General features: G+C 45.1%; 2 protein-coding genes across 3 annotated transcripts in view; one reads left to right on the forward strand and one right to left on the reverse strand.

Moving 5' to 3' along the window:
• The window catches only part of CALR3 (calreticulin 3), a 151,985-nt gene extending 133,519 nt beyond the window's left edge, over positions 1 to 18,466 (reverse strand). For both annotated transcript variants that reach the window (XM_033956499.1, XM_033956498.1), the window contains exons 1-2: positions 18,339 to 18,466; positions 1,324 to 1,425 (exon numbers count right to left, since the gene is read on the reverse strand). In XM_033956499.1, the coding sequence (XP_033812390.1) occupies positions 1,324 to 1,425; positions 18,339 to 18,441 (205 nt within the window). In that variant the 5' untranslated portion in view covers positions 18,442 to 18,466. The remainder of the gene's footprint in view (positions 1 to 1,323; positions 1,426 to 18,338) is intronic.
• Positions 18,467 to 18,692: 226 nt separating this feature from the next.
• The window catches only part of C8H19orf44 (chromosome 8 C19orf44 homolog), a 73,866-nt gene continuing 71,527 nt past the window's right edge, over positions 18,693 to 21,031 (forward strand). The window contains exon 1 of the mRNA XM_033956497.1: positions 18,693 to 18,843. The gene's annotated coding sequence lies outside the window, so the exon portion shown is untranslated. The remainder of the gene's footprint in view (positions 18,844 to 21,031) is intronic.

A 21,031-nucleotide genomic window follows, 5' to 3' on the forward strand; every position in this document is an offset into this window, starting at 1 on the left:
TACTTCCACATCCAATATTTCTCCCTCTCTCATCTCCCGGATCATGTGCATTTTTCACACTGCCCACTAGCCCCATGCCCCAATGCCACATTTCTCCCTCCATCACTATGTCCAATATTCCTCCCCCTTGCATCCCCTTCAATCTATCCCTCTGTTCCCTCTCCACCACTATATCCAACATTTCTCCTTTCATTCTTTTCTCTCCATGCATCTCTACCTCTCCTCTTTCTCTCTATGCCCAATTTTCCTCTTTCTTCCTTTCCCTCTCACTCACACACTGATGCCCAACAATTCTCCCTTTCTATTCCCTCCCTCTTGTCCCAAGTTAGTGTCCCCTTCCTCCTTCCCTTCTGTATCTCATGTTCATGCCTCTTCCCTTTTTTCTGTGTCGAGTTCATGCCTCCCTCCCCCTCCCTGCCTTACAAAATTAAGTTGCACGCCAGGGATCCCTGCCCTGCCCGCACCTCCCTCTCCTGAAGCCAACCTGACCTGTCCAAAGAAGCCAATCCCTGTTTGCCCTGCCCGTTCCCCCTCTCCTAAAGCCGACCCAATCCGTCCACAGAAGTTGATCCCTGCCTGCCTCACCCACACCCCCTCTCCCAAAGCCAACCCTGTTACTTTGTTGGAGCTGAACTCACTCCATCCTCCCCCAGCAGCAACTCCATGCAAGGATAGCATGTGCAGCGATTCACACGCTGCACATGGCTGGCCCACAAGCCTTCCCTCCGACGTCAATTCTGACGTGGGAGACAAGGTTCCAGGTCAGCTACGCAGCATGTAAATCACTTCCTGCGTCCTTTCACAGAGTGCTATTGGGGGGAGGAGGGAGCCATTCCAAGTCCAACAAAGTAACAAGGTGGGGGGGTGGCGGCTGGCCGAGCAGGCAGGCAGGGATCTCTGGCAGCAGCTTCAGCAGTGGGGGTGGGCAGGGAGGGATCCCCAGCGGCGGCAGCCAGGCCACATACCCCCCAAGGGTACGTGTACCACGTGTTGAGAAACACTGGTCTAGAGAATGCATAGGATTACCACACTAATCAATACTCGCAAGCAATAGCAAAACAACCTCTTCACACAGACACTTCAAGCCAACTGAGGTGAAGGAAGAGATTTCAAAGAACAAGTGAATACATGTAGCATGTCAGTGCTGCCATCGGTTGATGAATTATAGAGGTGGAGGCATTCTTTTTTATACCTCATACCATAATAGGCCATAAGTGCAAATTTAGATTAGTAGAACCATAAAGCTAGCTTGTATATCTTGTATCAATATTTTGTAGTTAGGAATACAACATAACTAATTTTAGAACAATGAAGTGCACAAACCTTTGTCTTTTTGGACATCTCCATAAAATGTTCCTGATGTTAATTTAAACTTTCCATAGTCAGTTTTATATTTAGACTGCACCCATCTCTCTTTCCAGGACACTAAAAGTTAAAAGAATTGTAAAGTTATTGAAGAAATCTTATAAATAAAATAAAAACACTAAATTTGAAAATGTTTGTGTACATCCTAGTACAATAACAAGTCTAGACAAAAAGGATTATATTTTCAGTAAGGTACCCAACTACAAAAATACATATGTACTCGAAAGACTTCAGATCCAAGACATCTATATGAAACTGAAGGCTCCTTTTACAAAGCCGCAGAGGTGTCTACTGCGGGTCAGCGAGGTAAATGCTCTGACACTCATGAGTGCAAAGTATTTACCTCGTAAATCGCATTGGATTTGGAGTATGCGAGTAAATCAAAGAATTTAAATAAACTTGAAACTTGACTTTGTAAGAAACCTCAAATTTCAGAGGCTTAAACCACTTCCCCCTCTTACCTCATCACTGTCCCTGTGAACATCAGTTCTGTAAAGCAGTGTTTTTCAACCTGAAGTATGCATACCTCAGGGAGTACATGGGCCGCCTGTTGGGGGTACACGGGCTGGCCACCTCCTGGGATCTCTCCCTGCCTGCCCCCCTCCCCGCTGAAGCTACCGCCGCCACCGATTCCTCCCTGCCCCACTCCCGAAGCCAACCCTGCCACCTGACAGACTCGACTTCCCTCCGCTGCTGCCGCCGCAACAGGGACAGGCCAGGCGCATGCAGCAACTGCACGCAGCCAGCCCACAAGCCTTCCCCCAATGTCAGTTCTGACATCGGAGAGAAGGTTCTGGGCCAGCCAATCGCTGCCTGGCTGGCTCGGAACCTTCTCTCCGATGTCAGAGTTGACATCGGGGGAAAACCTATGGGCTGACTGAGTGCAGTCACTGCATGCGCCTGGCCTGTCCCTGTTGTTGCGGCGGCGCTGGGGTGGGGCAGGGGTGGGGTAGGGAGGAATCGATGGTGGCGGCTTCAGCGGGGGGGGGGGGCAGGCAGAGAGACAGGAAGAAAAGGTTTGAGGAGAATGGAGTGTGTTGGATGGCAGGGTCGGCTTTGGGGATGTGGCGGGGAGGCAGGGACAGAGGAAGAAAAAGTTGGACTCATGGAGGGACAGAGAGAGATGGGGAATGGAATGAGGTCTGGAGGAGAGGAAGCAGAAAGAAAGAAAGAAATATTGGATGCACAGTCAGAAGGAAGTGCAACCGGAGACTCATGAAATCACCAAACAGCAAACGTAGGAAAAATAATTTTATTTTTAATTTAGTGATCAAAATATATCAGTTTTGAGAATCTATATCTGATGTCTATATTTTGCACTATATTTGTCTATTTTTCTATAGTTGTTACTGAGGTCACATTGCATATTTTAAAGTCATCTGCCTTGACCTCTTTGAAAAAAAATCAAATATAAAAGATAATTAACATTTTCTCCGTGTACAGTGTGCTTTGTGTTTTTTAAATTTTGTGGTTACCATTATGTATTAATAAGATTACAGTATATTTTGTGTATATGAAAAATGGATGGAAGAAATTGAATTACAATTAGTACTGCTATTATGGGGGTGGAGTCAGGGGCAGAGCTTGGGCAGGTCTGGGGCGGAGCTTGGGCGGGGGTTCTCGATTGGTATTTGTTAGGCTTAGGGGGTACTTGGCTTGAAAAGGTTGAGAAACACTGCTATAGAGGATAAGAACAAGAGAGAAAGGGAAACGGAGACAGTCCCCAACAAAAAAGTACCAAATTTTTCACTCCATTTTTCCCCCAAAAAAGTAGGTAGAAATAAGGGTGCATCTTATGAAGCAAATATACCACACACACACCCCCAGGTGGTATCTTTAAATTGTGGAGGTCAGTGGCCGGCTACAAGCGCGTTAATACCTGGGCCCGCAACACTTCCTAATTGTGCCAGTCGCTGGTGCTTTGCTGGATGGCTGCCTACTGTTTACCGGCATGTCGGGGCTAGTGGCGCACAAGTGTGCCACTTCTGAATGGCTGCCTCAATTCTTGCTAGCTTCTCACGAGACCTAAGGCAGCCATTCAGAAGTGGCGCACACCCATGCAACAGTGTGCTTGTGCGCCGCTGGCCCCAACATGCTGGTAATCAGCAGGCTGCCATCCAGCGAAGCACCAGCGACCGGCACAATTAGGAAGTGTCACGGGCCCAGGCATTAGCGCACTTGTGCACCATGGTCCCCGACAATCAGCAGGTAGCCGTCCATTGACCTCCACAATTTAAAGGTACTGCCAGGGGGCTTGGACAGAATTTAAAGATGCTGGGGGCTATGTAAAAGTGATGATTGATTGGGGAAACTGGGAAAGGAATTTAAAGGTGCTGGGGGGCTGGGATGGAATTTAAAGGTGCTGTGGGGTATGTAAAAATGATGATTGATTGATTGGAGGCTGGGATGGAATTTAAAGGTGCTGGGGGTATGTAAAAGTGATTATTGATTGGAGGGGGGCTGGGACGGAATTTAAAGGTGCCGGGGGGCTGGGACGGAGTTTAAAGGTGTCGGGTATATATTACTATACAATTTGGTTCATAATGGTTTTTTTTCTTGTTTTCCTTCTCTAAATCTGGGCTGCGTCTTATGATGAGGTGCATTTATGGAGCGAAAAATACAGTAAATTCTGCTCATATCAACAAATGCAACAATGAAAAACGAGAGGTCATAAAACATTACAAACCTGAATAACAAAACAGTGCTACAAGGAGACATAGCATGCACTGTCAGAGGGGGATGCCTAAACTATGGAACCCCCCCCCCAAAAAAAAAACCCCAACTACGTGCTAAATCCATTCTGATGAGGCTGTTCAGAAAACAGAAATCCAGCTTACCAGAATATGTAAAGGCAGACAATTGGCGAATCAGCAAGGTATAAGGCAGGTTCCCAGAATAAAGTGTGGATTTACAAGAAAGAAGATTAGCAAAGGTAAGAACCTAATCTTTCGTTCTTGTACAATACCACTTTATTCCGGAACCAGTGAGATGTAACAGAGCAGTCCCAAAAATTCAGGGTGGGACTGATGAGCATTCTGCCAAAAGAGGTACCAAAAGCCGCATCCTGCTTGGCCGCCACATTGATCCTATAATACTTTAATGTATGCAAGGAAGACCAGGTACAGCCCTGCAAATCTCATCCAGAGAAACAGCCAACGACTCTGCCCAACATCTCTGGTAGAATGAGCCCGCACCACGAGGGGGGTGGCTTCTTTCCGGCTGCCACGTAAGCCACATAAATGGCCATACAGATCCACCTAGAAATGGTAGCCTTAGAAGCTGGCCTACCCTTGCAGGCAGGACAAACAGGTACTCAGAGAGGCGAAACTCGATGGTGACCTCCAGGTACCATAACAAGATTCTACGCATGTACAAGGACCACAACACCCGGTCCTGCTCCCTTGAACCAAAGGAAGCAAAGGCAGGAAGGTGGACTTTCTGATTCACATGGAAAGTGGAAACCACTTTGGGAAGAAAGGAATGAACAGTGCGCAGCATCACACCAGAATCCATAATATGCAGAAAAGTATCCCAGCAGGAAAGAGCCTGAAGCTCCGAAACCCTACAGGCTGAGGTAATAGCCACCAGGAAGACCATCTTGATTGTAAGATCCTTAAGGGCCGTCTGCTCCAGAGGCTCACATGGTGGATGAGCCAAAGAATGGAGAACCAGGTTAAGATTCCAAGTTGGACAGGGAAGTCGCAACGGAGGCCTAAGCTGCAGAGTGCCCCGCAGAAAATGAGCCACATCTAGCCAAAGCACCCCTCAGAGAAGGAGGGTCCATACACGAAAGACCGACAATCTGCACCCAGAGCGAAGCTACCGCCAAGCCCTTTTTCAGGCCATCCTGCAGGAACTCCAGGACCCGAAGGACTGACGGAGCAGCCAGGTCCACCTGTCACAAGCTGCACCAGGCCTGATAACATCTCCAAGCCTTTGCATAGGCAGCCACTGTGGATTTCCTTTTGCTGTGTAGAAACATGGCAATCACAGCCGAAGAATAGTCAAGGCCACACACTCAAGAGTCATGCCGTAAGACCAAAGCGGTCCGGATCCTGCATTGCAATAGTCCTTGCATGATGAAGCAAGAATGACAAGATAGCTAAACCAAGTTGGCATATCACGGCCACCTCAGCCAATTGGTGTGACCAGAATCACCGGACCTCCGTAGACTGCTATCCACGACACATAGGAGACCTTCCCATGGCCAGGGCTGTACCAGAGCGTCAAGGCCGACGCTGCCAGCCTCGTGACGGTGACTGAAGAACATATCTACTTACTTGTTGGCTGTAGTCACCATGAGATTAAATGTGGGACGCCCCCACTGATCTACTATGCAATTGAATGCTCTCTGAGACAGAGACCATTCTCCAGGATCCAGTCTGACGACTGAGAAAATCTGCTTGAACATTGTACACTCCTGCCACATATGCCACTGACAGCACTACAAGGTGTCTCTCCGCCCAACAGAAGAGAAGCGGAGCCTCCACACTCAGAAAGGGACTCCTCATGCCCCCCTTACGATTGATATAAGCCACCGCCGTGGCATTGTCCGAGAATACACGGACTGCTTGATGACAATGACAACCCTCAAAGTGGAGAATCAGCCAAATCACCCGAAGCTCTATGCGAATGATCAACCACTTGTGTGGGGGGAGTTCTGCCATTTTTGATCCCGCCCCCTCTGAAGTTACTTCCTGATTCTAAGGGGTGGGATTGGGACCAGCAGAGCCTATAGTGATTTGGCAAAAGGGAAGGCCCCCATAGCGTCTGGCTTCATTACTGCCAGGTTTAGCGCGGTCTCAAACTCAAACTCTTTGCATGGCCACATTTTGGATTTGTAGGTACTTGAGGGCCGCAGAAAAAAAGTTAATGTCTTATTAAAGAAATGACAATTTTGCATGAGGTAAAACTCTAGTTTATAAATCTTTCCTTTTGTCTAAGTCTTAATAATAATATTGCTAAAGAGACCTATGAAGGCCTGTATGTTCCTCCCCCCTTCTTTGCAGCATCCTCCAGCTTCCCCCCTGGCATCCTGGTCTTAGTTTCAGCTAATTACCGCAGCCTGTAGAGAGGATCGCTGGTGCTGTAGCATTCCTTGCAGGCTGCCATTGGCTTCCGCAACACGTTCCCTCTGCCGTGGTCCCATCCCTCCTCTTACGTCAGGGGCAGGATCGCGGCAGAGGGAACGTGCTGCTGAGGACAGCAGCCTGCAAGGATCGCTACAACACCGGCAATCCTCTCTGTAGGCTGCGGTAATTATCTGAAGGTAAGAGCAGGAGGCCAGGGGGGAAGCCGTAGGATGCTGCAAAGAGCAGGCAGCACTAGTACAGACAGCACTAGTACAGACCGGGGGCCGCAAAATAGTACCTGGCGGGCCACGAATTTGAGACCAGTGGTTTAGCAGGACCGGGATCGAAGGCAGGGCTGCTTGCAATCCAGATGCCCCATTGACTCCTCACTCTCCCCTCCTCCTGGTGGCTGATAAACAGCATGAAGGACAGCTGCAGCTGCCGCTGGGAGGAATCAACTGCCTGCCTGCATGTCGGACTTGCCCCTGACTCGCAACTCTATTCCCCAAAGCCAGATCCCTGGTAGGTTTAAATTTTGATATTTGTTTAAACTACAGTAGTTAGAAAAGTACTCAAGTTTAGACTTGAATATAAACCGAGACACCCATTTTCGGGCCAATTGTTTTGGCCCAAAAATCTGTTTATATTCAAATATATATGGTAATAGGGGCTTCCTTGCATTTAGAAAATTCTTAATATGTCCTAGGTCAAGAAAAAACATATTTCTTACATTTTATAATTTAATAAAGCATTTACATGGAAACTGAAGGAAAAATGTCCTTCCCAGGGCCAACAGTTCAGACTTAAAAGCCAAAAAGACCTTTTTTTCTAAGCTGTGTGGCTCTGCAAAGGTCAGAAAATATTTGCAATTTGACTCAAAAATTAAATGGGAAAATTAGGTACTTACCTCGATAATCTTCTTTCCAGTAGAAAGGCATATGAGTCTTGACCAGTGGTTTATGTACCCCCCTACTTGCAAGTTTGTGTAGAAAGTATCAATTTACATTTTTCAGCTCCACCTCCTCTGCACTGCTCTGTGCTGGTCAGTTTGTACCAACGCAGTCAAGAACGATCAAGCATAAGACAGGAGTGCACCTGCCTGAGACAGTAAGTAGGCAAAATGACAACCTGACAGAGTGGGATGTCAAGATTCATATGCCTTTGTGACTTTATGTATGTACTGTCACCCACCACCAGAGGGCCAACTGGGAGTCCTTACAAGAAGACCATTTGGGTTTGATCAGGATTCCTAGTGTAGAAATTAATTTGCATACATAGTAAACCAGGAAAGGACTGGTTTTAAAGAAAAAAGGACTCTTGGGGAAAAGTGAACAGTTAGGGAAGTTGGGAACCCACCTAGCAAATGAAAGACTGTCCGTAGGAGGGGGAAAAAACCTTTTTTATGATGATGATTTTTTGACTCACCCTAATCATTTAAGAGGGCTCCATAAAGGACTTCTGGACTCTTTCCAAGAAGAGGGGAGCTTGTCAGGAGTTCCTTAGCAGCTCTTGAGAGGGTGAATTTTGGCTTTGTGCCTAACTCTTAGTAAACCAGTATATTCTGATGTGGTCAAAGTAATCAGAGTTATTGGGAAGTCCAAGAGGAGCATGTGTACTTAGTCATGACCATAAGTGGCCAAATTGACCAGAAAAGTCCAAGAGGAACCAAAGTACTCAGCCTACACTTTTGGGTAGGTAGTAAATAACTAGTCTGATTGGAGACTAGCATAATTATGAGGATTTGGCCTACATTCTCAGACGGCGAGGATTCACATTTGGTGTCAGGAATGAGATCAAGAAATCGTCTCAATAACTTTTACATTGTGTCCCCTGTGGACCAGGAAACAAACAACAACAATTTTTTTTATATACCGCAGGACCGTGAAGTTCTATGCGGTTTACAGTGATTAAAGATGTTACAGATAGAGTGGAATCTAACAGTGACTAACAGTTCTAGAGATCATTTGTTGAGGGCTAGGATTGTATAGGTTGGTTTCCTAAGTATTTCAGGAACAGATGTGTAGTAGGCATGAGTAATTGTTCTAGGTCTTTACCCCACTGAGCTGCTTGATGTGAGAAAAGATGTTGGTGATGACTTTTAAATTTACAGCCTCTGACCGGTGGAGAAACAAAGTTCGGTTGTGAGCTTTGCCTATGTTTGTTGGTTGAGAAAGAGAAAAGGTCTGTTATATATTTAGGGGCTAAGCCATAAAGTACCTTGAAGCAAAAACAACCAAACTTGAATTTCACACGTGCCTCCATCGGCAGCCAGTGTAGAAGTCGATAGGAAGGTGTTACGTGATCAAACTTCTTCAGTTGTCTGACCGCTGCATTTTGTACCAGTTGCAATCACCGCATATTCTTCTGGGGGAGTGCCAAGTAGGCGATGTTACAATAATCGAGTTGACTCAGTATAAGGGATTGTACCAGAATTCGAAATGAGGAGACATCGAAGTAAGCTCTGATGGACCGAAGCTTCCAGAGGGCAAGAAAGATTTTTCTAATCAAGGAGTCTACCTGGTCTTTCATTGTCAGGCTCTGGTCCAGTGTTACTCCCAATACCTTCATAGTGGGTTGAATGGGATAACTAAGGTTATTGATACACAGTGGTGTTTTAGTGTCAAGTGGGTGTGGCGATACTATGAAAAATTTTGCTTTCTCTGAGTTTAGTTTTAATCTGAATTCAGTCATCCATTGCTCCATCCGATTTAGTACTTCTGTTGCTTTGGGGGTGACTTCTGAGACAGAGTTAGTGAATGGGATAATTATCGTGAAGTTGTCTGCGTAGCTATAGTTTTATCCCCAGCTGGGACAATTGCGCACCCAATGAGGACATGTAAACATTGAAGAGCAAAGGGGATAGTGGTGATCCCTGTGGCACGCCAGATGGATTGCTCCAGGTGTCAGAGAGATCGTGATTAAAACGGACTTGGTAGGTGCGTGATATAAGGAAACCTCGAAACCAGTTCAGTACATCTCCGATTCCGATGGCGTCTAGGCATTGTAACAGTTTTCCATGGTCCACCAGGTCGAAGGCAGAGCTCATGTCAAATTGCATGATTAGGGCGTTGAGGCCCTTACTAAATAGGTAGTGCAAATTGCCCAGGATAGCCGCAATTACTGTCTCAGTGCTAAACATAGGCCTAAAACCAGATTGGTTTTGGAGCATAAAGGACTCTTGGGGGAAAGTGGACAGTTAGGGAAGTTGGTAACCCACCTGGTGAATGAAAGATTATCCACAGTAGGGAAAATACTTTAATTATGATGATTTCTGGACTCACCCTGAATGTTATAGGGGGCTCCCTAAAGGACTTCTGGACTTTTCCATGAAGTGAGGAGCTTGTCAGGAGCTCTCTGGCGATCCTTGAGGGAATGAATGCTGGCCTTGTGCCTAATCCTCAGTAAGCCAGCATATCTTGACATAGTCAAAGCAGAACTAGTCCAGATAGTCCAAAAGGGACCAGTGTGCTTGGTAGTGACCAAATTGACCAGAGTCCAAGAGGAACCAGAGTACTCGGCCTACACTTTCAGGTATGCAGTGAATGACTGATCAGAGACCAGAGTGACAGTAAGGACTTGGTCTACACTCTCAGGTAGGTGACAAGGATTCACACAGTTTCACTAGAAAGGTTATTGAGATAAGTACCTAATCTTCCCTTCTAGTGCAAAAGGCATATGAGTCGACCAGTGGGGTGTACCAAAGGGCACATTAGCCTGCTGCTGCAAGCACAGAGGACCCAAAGGAGTGTCTCCTCATACCGGAACATCCACCCTATAAAATTTAATAAATGTATGGAGGGTGGACCAAGTGGCTGCCCACAAAGCAGCCACACTCCTGATAGAGTGTATCCTCAATGAAATTGTTTACTTCATCCACTATAAACTGAAGAAATAGCTTTACAAATCCATCTTGAAATGGAAGCCTCAGACGTGGCTTCCCCAACCAGCTGAGTTAACATGAAGACATGATCCATCAGATGAAAATCATTTGTAATTTCCAGGTAACGTGGAAGAACTCTTCTGACATCCAGCAAGACCAATGCTTTGTCTCTTTTTCTGGAAACTGTAGAATGGAAGGCATGCAGTCAGACTTCCTAATTTACATGGAAAGCCAAGACAACCTTTGGCAGAAAGGAAGGAACCGTGTACAGAGAGACCCCTGCTTCCATGAAATAGAGAAAGGGTTCCTTGCAGGAAAGCCTGAAACTCTGAAACCCTCCTTACAGAGGCAAGAGCCACAAGAAAAACTGTCTTGATAATAAGATCCATCATCGACGCCTCCTCCAAAGGCTCATACCGAGCCTTGTTCAGGGAACGAAGGACAATGTTAAGATTCCATGTCTGAAAAGGATGCCACACTGGCAGTCTCAGCCTCATAGTTCCCTTCAAAAATCTGGCAACATCAGGATGGGCAGCTAGAGAAATGCACTCCTCTTGGCTCCTAAAGCAAGAGAGGCCTGCTTCCTGTACCATAAGGATCTAACTGCTAGACCTTTTCCTAGCTCGTCCTGCAAAATACTAGGAGTACCAGAAGCAAGGCCCAAAATGGCTCCATACTCTGATTTGCTCACTAGTGCTGAAAAGATTTCCAAGCATTAGCATGGGCAGCCACTATCACCATCTTCTTAGATCTTAGTAAGGTAGCCAGAACATCATCTGAATACTCCTTGCACTCTAAGGCTGTGCGCTCAAGAGCCATGCCGTAAGCCCAAAGTGCTCCGCATCCCCCAGGGCCACTGGATCCTGAGAGAGAAGATCCAGATAAAGCTTGAGCCACTGGTCCCTCTGACAATGGATCATATTTGCATACTACAGACACTGCGGCCAGTCTGGGGTGATCAGTATTACCAACCCCGGATGGTCTGTGATTCTTCAAATGACCCTGCCGATCATGGGCCACAGAGGAAAAATGTACCACTAGCGCATCCATGCCAATGCTTCCTGACTCATATCTGTGGCTGAAGAAGTGACAAGCTTTCTTGTTGGCTGCAGATGCCATCAAATCAAATGTCAGAGTCCCCAAATGGCTGACAATCCTGTCAAAGGCCTTCTGGGATAGAGATCACTCTCCCAGGTCTGCTGAGATAGTCAGCCTGCACATTATCCGCTCCCGCCACATATGCTGCTGACAACACCTGTAGGTGGGCTTTGGCCCAATGGAATAATTGGGCCTCCTGTCACAGAGGAGCACTCTTGCTGCCTCCCTTCATGTTGGCATATGCCACTACCATGGCATTATCCAAAGAAATCCTGACTGCCTTGCATTCCAGGATCTGCTGCAATGCCTGCAGTGCCAAATAAACTGCACGCAGCTCCAATTTGTTGATGGACCATTTCCACCAAAAGGACAATCACCGGCCCTGAACCAGAGAGCCTTCACAATGCCCCCCCAGCCAAAGAAGCTGGTATCCTTTAATAGGACCATCTAGGCAGAAATGTGGAAGGCAAGCCTTTTGGCAGGGACTCTGGCTGGAGCCACCATTGCAAGCTCCAGCATGCCTCCAATGTCCACAGCTGTGGCACCTGGAGCGAATCAGTTTGCAGGAACCAACGGGACAGAAGAGCATCCTGAAGGGGTCAGAGGTGAGCCTTTGCCTAAGGAATTACCTCTGTGGATGCCACCATTGAACCCAGCATTTGAAGATATTGCCAAATAGTTAGAGCTGACAGGGTGAGGATCTCCAGAATTTGGAATCTCAGCTTTAGTTTGTGAGGATCTGGAAGAAAAACACAACCCTCCACCATCTTGAAGCGCACTCCCAGGTATACCAGGGACTGCATTGGCTCCAAGTGGCTCTTCCGAAAGTTGATCATCCAACCCAGGTCTTGCAAGATTTGGACCACTCATGCCACTGCCATGTTGCAGGCAGTCTTGGACAGCACTCAAATCAACCAATTGTCTAGGTATGGATGTACCTGGAAACCTGCCTTGCGCAGATGTGCTGCTGCCACAACCATCACCTTGGTTAAGATGCAAGGCGTCATTGCCAGGCCAAAGGGAAGCAGTGAGAAATGGAAATGTCATTCCAGCATATGGAACCTCAGGAACTTCCTGTGTGCCAAAAAGATGGGAATATGCAAATATGCCTGTGTAAGATCCAGAGATATAGTGCCTAAGTGGAAGAAAAAGATCTCAGATACACCACATTGGGAACATATATCGTAATCGGTCATCTGAACGTGCGTACCTGAAGTTAATTCCTGAGGAAGCCTGTACCCTGTGGTGAAACGGGTCCCAGTCGGATATTGAATTTGAACATTCAGTTCAGGCAGCCACAATCTGTAGCCCTTTGGAGCCTCAAAGATTATAAGATGAGTGGCTGGTCTTTTTGACTTATGCAAGGGACATTGCTTTAATTTTGTGCTCATGAGCTGTGGATTTGAAGGTAATATAAATTACACTGGCTGGATCTCTTGAGTAGTCCCTGCTTAAAAAGTGAGGCATACAAGTGCCTGTTCATTCATTCGTGGTATTGAATAAATAATGTAAGAAATCTAATATTTATATATTAAAAAATTATTTAAACTTGCTATAAAAAATTTTTAAATGATATAAATCAAAAAAGATTAGCAAGTAGGTTAGGATGGAGGTTTTTGGATCAATGAAAGAGACCCATCACCACTGAAAAACATTTGGAGAACGATATATGTTCCCAATGTGGTGTAGCTGAGATCTTTTTCCTCCACTTAGGCACTATATTTACTGTCAACTTGTTGTTTATATAAGTTGACAGAGATGCCAGGAATTCCCCTGGTGCCCTGGAGGAAATAACTGCACTATTTACATGTGGAATTGTGGGACCCTCAGGGTCACATTGACAGACTTTAGATCCAGAATTGGCCTCCAATCATCTGAGTCTTCCTTTGGAATGATGAAATATATGGAGTATCTGCCCAAGTCTGACTTTTCTGCTGGAGCTGGTTCTACGGCTTTCAGAGACAAGAGATGTTGCACTGTCACCCGGACTTGTACTGTTTTCTCCGGCCATCCTCCGGGAGAATCTACAAAGAGATCCAGGAATGGTGAGAGAATTCCAGCCATTTCAATTGTAGCCCTTTCAATTGATGTTCCACACCCAATGGTCCGAACAGGTCGCTGCTCAGGTCTCTCAGTGGGCCGACAGCTGCCCCTTTATCCAGGGCAGGCCGATTTCTCGTCTGGTGTCATTGGAACTTCTTGGATGCTATTGCCGAGCATGGAGCAGCTCTTTGAGCACATCTGGCGCCCTGAAAACTTTGTCGAAAGGTTTGAAACTCTCTCTGTAAGGGCACGCAGTGGTATGATAGAAACATCAAGACCTGTGAAAGGAACCACGTCCAGACCCACTAGGAGCAGATGGTCTGCTGTCTGGGAGTGAATTAGGCCAACACTACACTGGTCATAAGACTGGCATGTCAAACTCTGGCCCGTGGGCCAAATCTAGCCCGCGGTATAATAAAATTTGGCCCGCCAGACAATTAAAAATTTCACTTAAGCTGGCCCACCGGCAGACAGATACAAGCACATCAGTTGTAGGTTCATGCGGCTTCCCAGTCTCACATTAGAGCAGCCTGCAGAGGATCGCTGGTCAGCTTTAGCGATCCTAGCAGGCTGCCGTAGCCTCTGCTGTGGTCCCATATGTCAGAGAATGGGCGGGACCGCGGCAGAGGGAACCTGCTAGGATCGGCAGCCTGCTAGGATTGCTACAGCTGACCGGCGATCCTCTACAGGTTGCTTTAATGTGAGAGCAGGAATACAGGATGGAGGGAGGGAAGGAAAAGAGGGACAAATCTCAGGCCAAAAGGAAAGATGCCAGACCTCTGAGGGAGGGAAGGAAAACGGAAAGGAAGAAGATAGGAGACCCTGGCAAGCGAGTTATCAGAAGACAACCAGAGCCTGGAACTATAACATGATCTGAATAATGACCAGACAACAAAAGGTAGAAAAAAACAATTTTATTTTCTGTTTTGGGATTACAATATGTCAGATTTGAAATGTGTATCCTGCCAGAGTTGGTGTTAAGACAGTAGATGTGAACTAGGACCTAAAAGAGAGGAAAAGTCTTTTATTTATTTTGTTTACATTACAGAGCCGGCATGGGGTTGGAGAGGTTGTAAACCTATACTTCTACTAAGACTAAGGGGTACTTTTATTAAGGTGTGCATTTAGCATACCTTAATAAAAGGACCCCTAAGTATCTTAATAAAAAATTCAGCCTGCGACTTACCCTATGTTTTAGATTTCGGCCCCATATGTGATTGAGTTTGACACCCCTGCCATAAGATCATCCAGACCTTTACAAAAAAGCATTCGACCTTTAAAAGGTAGCCTGTAAAGGTAGCTTTAGATGCAGAATCTCCAGCCCACTGCTGAATCCATAGCATTCTGCGGGCAGAAACAGAGAAGGCTGAGACTTTGCTCATGACCCAGAAAACATCATAGAGAGCATCCACCACATAATCCACCCCCAAAACCAGAAACTGGGGATAGGCATCCTCCTCCACAGCTGGAGCCTGACGTAGTAAAATATGGCAGGTGTAGGCTACAAAGGAAGCTGCTACAGCTGCTTTCAGTCCCAAAGCCAGGGCTTCAAATTGGAATTTAATTACCAAGTCCACTCTGTGGTCTTGCACATCCAAAACGTATCTTTATTGTAACCTATGTACTGACTAAATATATCTTTATGGTAACCCACCTGTATCCCTTACACTGACAAAATGCACCTTGATAGTAAACCACTTGTATTGTAACCCACTTGCATCCCATGTACTGACAAAATATATCTTTACTGTAACCCACTTGTATCCCATGTACTGACAAAATGAATCTTTAATGTAAACCACTTGCATCCCATGTACTGACTAAACATATCTTTATTGTAAACCATTTCTATCCCATGTACTGTCAAATGTATCTTTATTGTCAACCGCTTCGAACTTCACGGTATAGCGGTATATAAGAAATAAATTATTATTATTATTATAAGGACTACCCTGCCTTCACTAGGCAGAGAGGTATGTTTGCTAACCAAGGAATCCACCTTAGGCAGTTCGAAGAACTCTTAAAAATACAGAGCCAGTGAATACAATTTTGCCATAGTCCATGCCACCTGCAGGGGTCCTTTCAGGGCATCCCAGTGCTCTGTGAGCATCATAGTGATGTCTGGATGAGAAGGAAATAAATTAGTCTGGGGTTTAATACTAATCATCAGAGTACGCTGATCAGATCTGAGGAGGATCCAACTTCAGCATCCACAAGCCTCGGTTATGACCTCCAGCAATACCATCGGCTTAAATAAACAGCACGCTGCCAGATCCTCCCCCTGATCCAGCAGCATCAGGGACTCCTGACCCTGAGACCCCATGTGGATCCCTGTATCCTCCACGAATAAGAACTTCTCTTATTGGAGTAAGGGCATCAATTCAGACTCCCAGTCAACCCAGTCTGTCTCCAGCTAGACATCCAGTTCTTGAATCTGAGCTTCCACAGAAGGAACCACCCCATGAGAGCCAGCCTGTGGACCTCCAGAGAGCCCTGATAACCAATATGTCTCGAACATGAGTCAAACGAAGCCTGATGCGGATTAACCTGTGCTGACTTCCAAGGGCTCCCCCTGCCTTTGTGTGTCCCTGGACACTCCTGTGCGCCATAATGTCACAGATGGTACTGAGTCACTGTCCGAGGGCTCCAGGAAATGGGTTTTCCCCCAAAACTGAACCCCCTGCAAGTGCAACTCCAATGGCCTAGATGGGCCAAAAGGGACTATGCTCAAAGTACCTACCCCGTCACATGCTCCGCAACACTTGGAACAAGGATGCTTCTCAGGTGGCCATCCAGTGCAAGTCTGGCATGAATCAAGGGTAAAATTACTTGAGGATTTTAAGCCAAATCGAGTAGTTTCTGAGGCAAACAAAGGCTTTTAAAACTGGAATTGAAAATCCAAGATGGCCACCACAGGGGAAGCAAATGAAAACTCCAAAAACAGGCGAAAGGGTTTTTTGGAGATGGGGACCAAGCCTCAGAAAACCCCAAAACCGCAATGTATTGACTCCCCCCCATGAGCCCCATAGAGAATAATGCCAAAGTACTTTCAGTGCTGCCTTCTTCAGCTTTTACACAGACTGGAAAATGGTGAGACTTATTGCCTCAGACAAGCATAAAATACAAAAGAGAAGCTTGTTTCTTCTGGCTGCCACTCAGACTGACTTAGAGCCAAATCCCTGGACTCCACAGCTCCTCATTCCTGTTAGGGGAGGGATGCAGTCAGCACCAGATAAAATCCTAGGGACTGGTACAGGTGCCAATCAGCCTGTGCTCAAGCTCCAGACACCAACAGGAACGAGCACTGCTAGAAAGTGAAAAGTCCCTGAGCTACAAAGGTGTCAATACAGGCTGGCTAGGTAGACACCCTGAAACACGGCGTCCCTCCCAGCTACAGACCTCTGGCACCGAGGGTCTGAATCTCCATGGAGGCAGAGCTAACTCAGAGGTTCTGGGTATCTCTGTAGTACCAAAAAAAGCCTCTGACATTAGATAAAAAACAGAGAGCAGAGCAGAGTGACATCTTAAAATCGCATGTAGGATAAACTGAGCAGCACAGAGGAAGTGAAGCCAAAAGATGTAAATGGATACTTATACACAAACTTGCGAGTAGGTGTATATAACTCACTGGTCAAGACTCATGCCTTTTGCATTATAAATGTTTATAACGAAAATACAGTCTGAGGAGCCAGTTTCTGTCTGTCTTCAAAGCAAATAAAGCAATCACAGTACTAGACCCCTCTAAAAATCCAGACAGGTCAAAGCTATCTGATGGCTTATCTTTTCTTGCTTCAGTATGGAGATTGGTGGTAAAGATGCCTTAGACACTTGTAAAACCTCCATAATATACTTTATAAGCATACCAATGTGTGAAAACTGGAGATTTAGGAAAGTTAAGAAACCGCAAGTTCAAGTGTTTTATAATTAAATTAATTAAATTAATTAAAATATTGATTTACTAGATGTGATTAATAATTTTTCCAGCTGTTCATATATGAAAAGAAAACCGAAGATATTTAGTCAAAAATTCCAATTTTGTTTTCTTTAACAATCTCACAGCCTATATTATTTAAAATTAATCCTGTTGACAATTCTGAAATGTCTCAATTCATAAAATACTGTAAATAAAACTTTAAAAGTTTTTTTGGGGGGGAGGGTTCCAATTTTTCTCAAAACTGCTGATTGACTTAGTGAGGTTTGGAAATTTGTTCTTCAATTGTAAAAAATAACGCCATTAATTAAAAATTTACTACGGAAGTAAGATCCTTGCCTTGCTGCAGCTTTTTGCTTTGTGACTTCTATACCGCACTAATGTTTGATTTGTCACAATCTGAGTCCACAATTAGCCTGATTTAACTTTTAGGTATATCAACTCTCTATATTATTTTCACCGGTTGCTGTGATTTACTCTATGAACTGCGTTTTCAAAATAAAGGAATAGCTCTGAATCATTTCCTCTTCTACATCTTGTTCCTTTCTTCTAAATGCTGGTTATGTCCCATTTACTGTATATGTGTTTCTGTTTCTAACTACCTACAAAAGCATCTTAGATGTGACACTGATATCAAATGTATTATCTTGTAATAGGTAGGCCTCAGGGAATTTTTCCAGTGATCTATATCCCATTCATCAAAATCGGGCTTTGTTAACACGTTTCTCGTCATATTCTACAGAAATATCACAGATATTTTCAGCTCTTGAGGTTTTGTGTTCCCTCCCCTCCCAATTCTAAGTCTACAATGAAATGGGCAGTTTATTCTTTTTTCTTTTCCTGGACAACACTGAAAAATAAAAACCTTTTCAATTTATTGAATATGGTGGGGGCTAGCGAAGTCTGCCTTAGTAAAAATAAATCATAATTCCCTTTTTTTCTCAATTACCTCCATCAATAAACTGCTCTTTAAAATACACGGTAGTGTTTGCCGACGCTAAGGCGAGAGAAACATAAGGGCCACCTAAGAACACAAACTGCAGGAACCACATGGCTCCGATCTCAACGTTTCCTTGCCCTCTCTGGAAAGCTTCCCGCTCACCCAGAGCAAGCGCGAATTACCTATTCTTCCTGGCCAATCGGCATCCAGGACGCCCAACGCTGTTGCCTGGAGGAAACGGCTTGCGTTCCGAGCCTCGCTTATGTTAAAGAAAGCTACTATGATTTGAAATGAGGCTTGAATTACCAAGCTACTGCTCCTTTCCCCCCTCCCTTTTCGGGTGTCTTATTAAAGATTTTGCTGCTCTTTATGACGCGTTCTAAACGTACCCAATCAGACGTGGGCTGAAAGTCTTCATCGCCTGCTAGAGCGAATGGGTGGTGCCGTTGTTAAGGTTTCCTTATCTGATGCCTGGATGCCGTTATTAAAAGCGTGATGCGGATGAAGGCTTGGGGTAAGTGAATTCAAACCAACAGGGTAGCATGTAGAAACACATAAAACGAGGGCAAATAGACTACATGCTGCTGATGCGACCTGTCCTTCACCAATTATTAGGGTTCCAGAAAAAGGAGGACGGATTGAGACATCCGGGTTTTACTTCCAGTTGTTTCAATAAGAAGTAAAGCTCAGATGTCTCTCCTTCTATTGCTTTCAGTAGAAGTAAAACCCGGATGTCTCAATCCGGCCTCCTTTTTCTGGAGCCATATGGTAACCCTACCAATTACCAACCTCTACTATTCGTTCCTCTCACTCAGAGATCCTCTGTGCGTGCTCATGCTTTCTTGGGTTTGTTGATGATTCAATCTTTGCCTCTGCTGGGAGATATTCCACCCATCACCATCCTTTCCATAAAGAAATACGGTAGTTCTTTAGATTATTCCTGAGTCTGTCCTCTTTCACCTTATTTCCTTCATTCTATGCTCTCTCATTCTAGAGCTTCTTTGTAATTGCAAGAAGCCCATCTCCTGGAGGTATTAACTATTTCACTTCTTCCCCTCTCCTGCCTTTTCTTTTGGAGTATAAAGAGATTAGGTTCTTATCTTGAGGATATATTTTCCAGTAATAGGGGTGGTATGCTGAACCATAAGATCCATCTGTTTTTGCCAGCATACTGCAGATGTCATCTTTTCAAATCCTCTTGCATGGTGTATGCTGCCCCCTTAAGTTTATACCAAAGCTGGCGACAGCACTACGGAAGACAGTTAAAACATTAACAAGCCTCAGAGAGGAACAATGAATCTATGAAAATAAAAGTTAAACAAGAAACATAAATAGCTTGAACATTTATGGAGCTCAACCTTTCCTCCCTTGTAAATCCTATATACAGTCTCTTCCTAATCCAATAGTTTGACAGTAAAATCTTAGCTATGGAGCTGACCATTAAGCTTGAGTCATAAAAAAGGCACATCAGATAAATTACTGGGTGGGAAGGTCGGCATACCATCCCTATCTACTAGAAAATACTATCAAGGTAAGAAGACTACTTCACAGACTACTTTAACTAATAAAACAACATAGAGGAGATGGCTGACTTGTCCCCATTAGGAACACAACACGATACAGGTATTATGTGTGCAAATAAGTAGGATTTAGTAGGAACATAGTTCACGATACTAGTATATGTGTATATACGTAGGATGATTGACTATGGTATAAATGTGTCTATTGAAAACTATCTCAGAAAACAGTATATTGTAAAACCTTTACAGAAGCTCATGTATTGTAACCAGGGCAGGATTAATTAATTGAGGGCCCCTAGGCACACAAGTACACTGGGCCCCCTGCCCCGCCCCACCCCACCATGCGCCCAGGCAGAAACAGGAAGCTGTGTCAGAGGGAAGCTTTGGGCAAGTAGCACCGCTTGCACAATTACAGTTCCCGTTGCCTTTCTTACCCGCATTGCTTGCTTGTCTTACTTTCCGTTGATGGGGGGGCCGCGTTGCCGATCGGGGGGGAGTGCTTTGCCGATCAATGCTGGAGGGGCCCATCGCCATTTAAAAAAAACAATGTTGATGCCTTCCTTCATCGGGCCCCCCTGACCATTTCAGGCCCTAGGCATGTGCCTACTTGGCCTATTGGTTAATCCTGCCCTGATTGTAACACCATTACAGAAGCTTATGTAAACCACTCTGAATTGACTACTCAGCCATTAGTAGCGATATAGAAGCTTTCAATAAACATAAACCTAATCTCTTTTTTCAGTACAATATGGATGGTATGCTGAACCATAGAGACGTATCTAAGCAGTCCCCAAACTCTAACAGAAATAAAATAAGGCAGATGAAGGAAAGAGGCACCATTACCTACAACCTAACCTGGCACAATCTTGAAAAAATATATATATACACCGCTTTCAGGACCTCAGTAAACTAAACTAAAACTTAAATTTGTATACCGCATCATCTCCATAAAAATAGGGCTCTGCACGGTTTATCTATCCCGCCTTGTACTACTGAGGACCTGAAAGTGATATTTTTTCTTTTTTCAAGATGGTGCCAGGTTAGGTTGTAGGTGATGGTGCCTCTTTCCTTCATCTGCCTTATTTTGTTTTTATTTCTATTTTTTTCCATAGTTTCTATTCTTTTGCTCTGGCTGTTTGTTTTTTTAACCAATTTGATCTGAGCTAAGTGGATTAGAGGGCA

The sequence above is a fragment of the Geotrypetes seraphini genome, chromosome 8 (assembly GCF_902459505.1).
Source record: "Geotrypetes seraphini chromosome 8, aGeoSer1.1, whole genome shotgun sequence".
Taxonomy (NCBI): domain Eukaryota; kingdom Metazoa; phylum Chordata; class Amphibia; order Gymnophiona; family Dermophiidae; genus Geotrypetes; species Geotrypetes seraphini.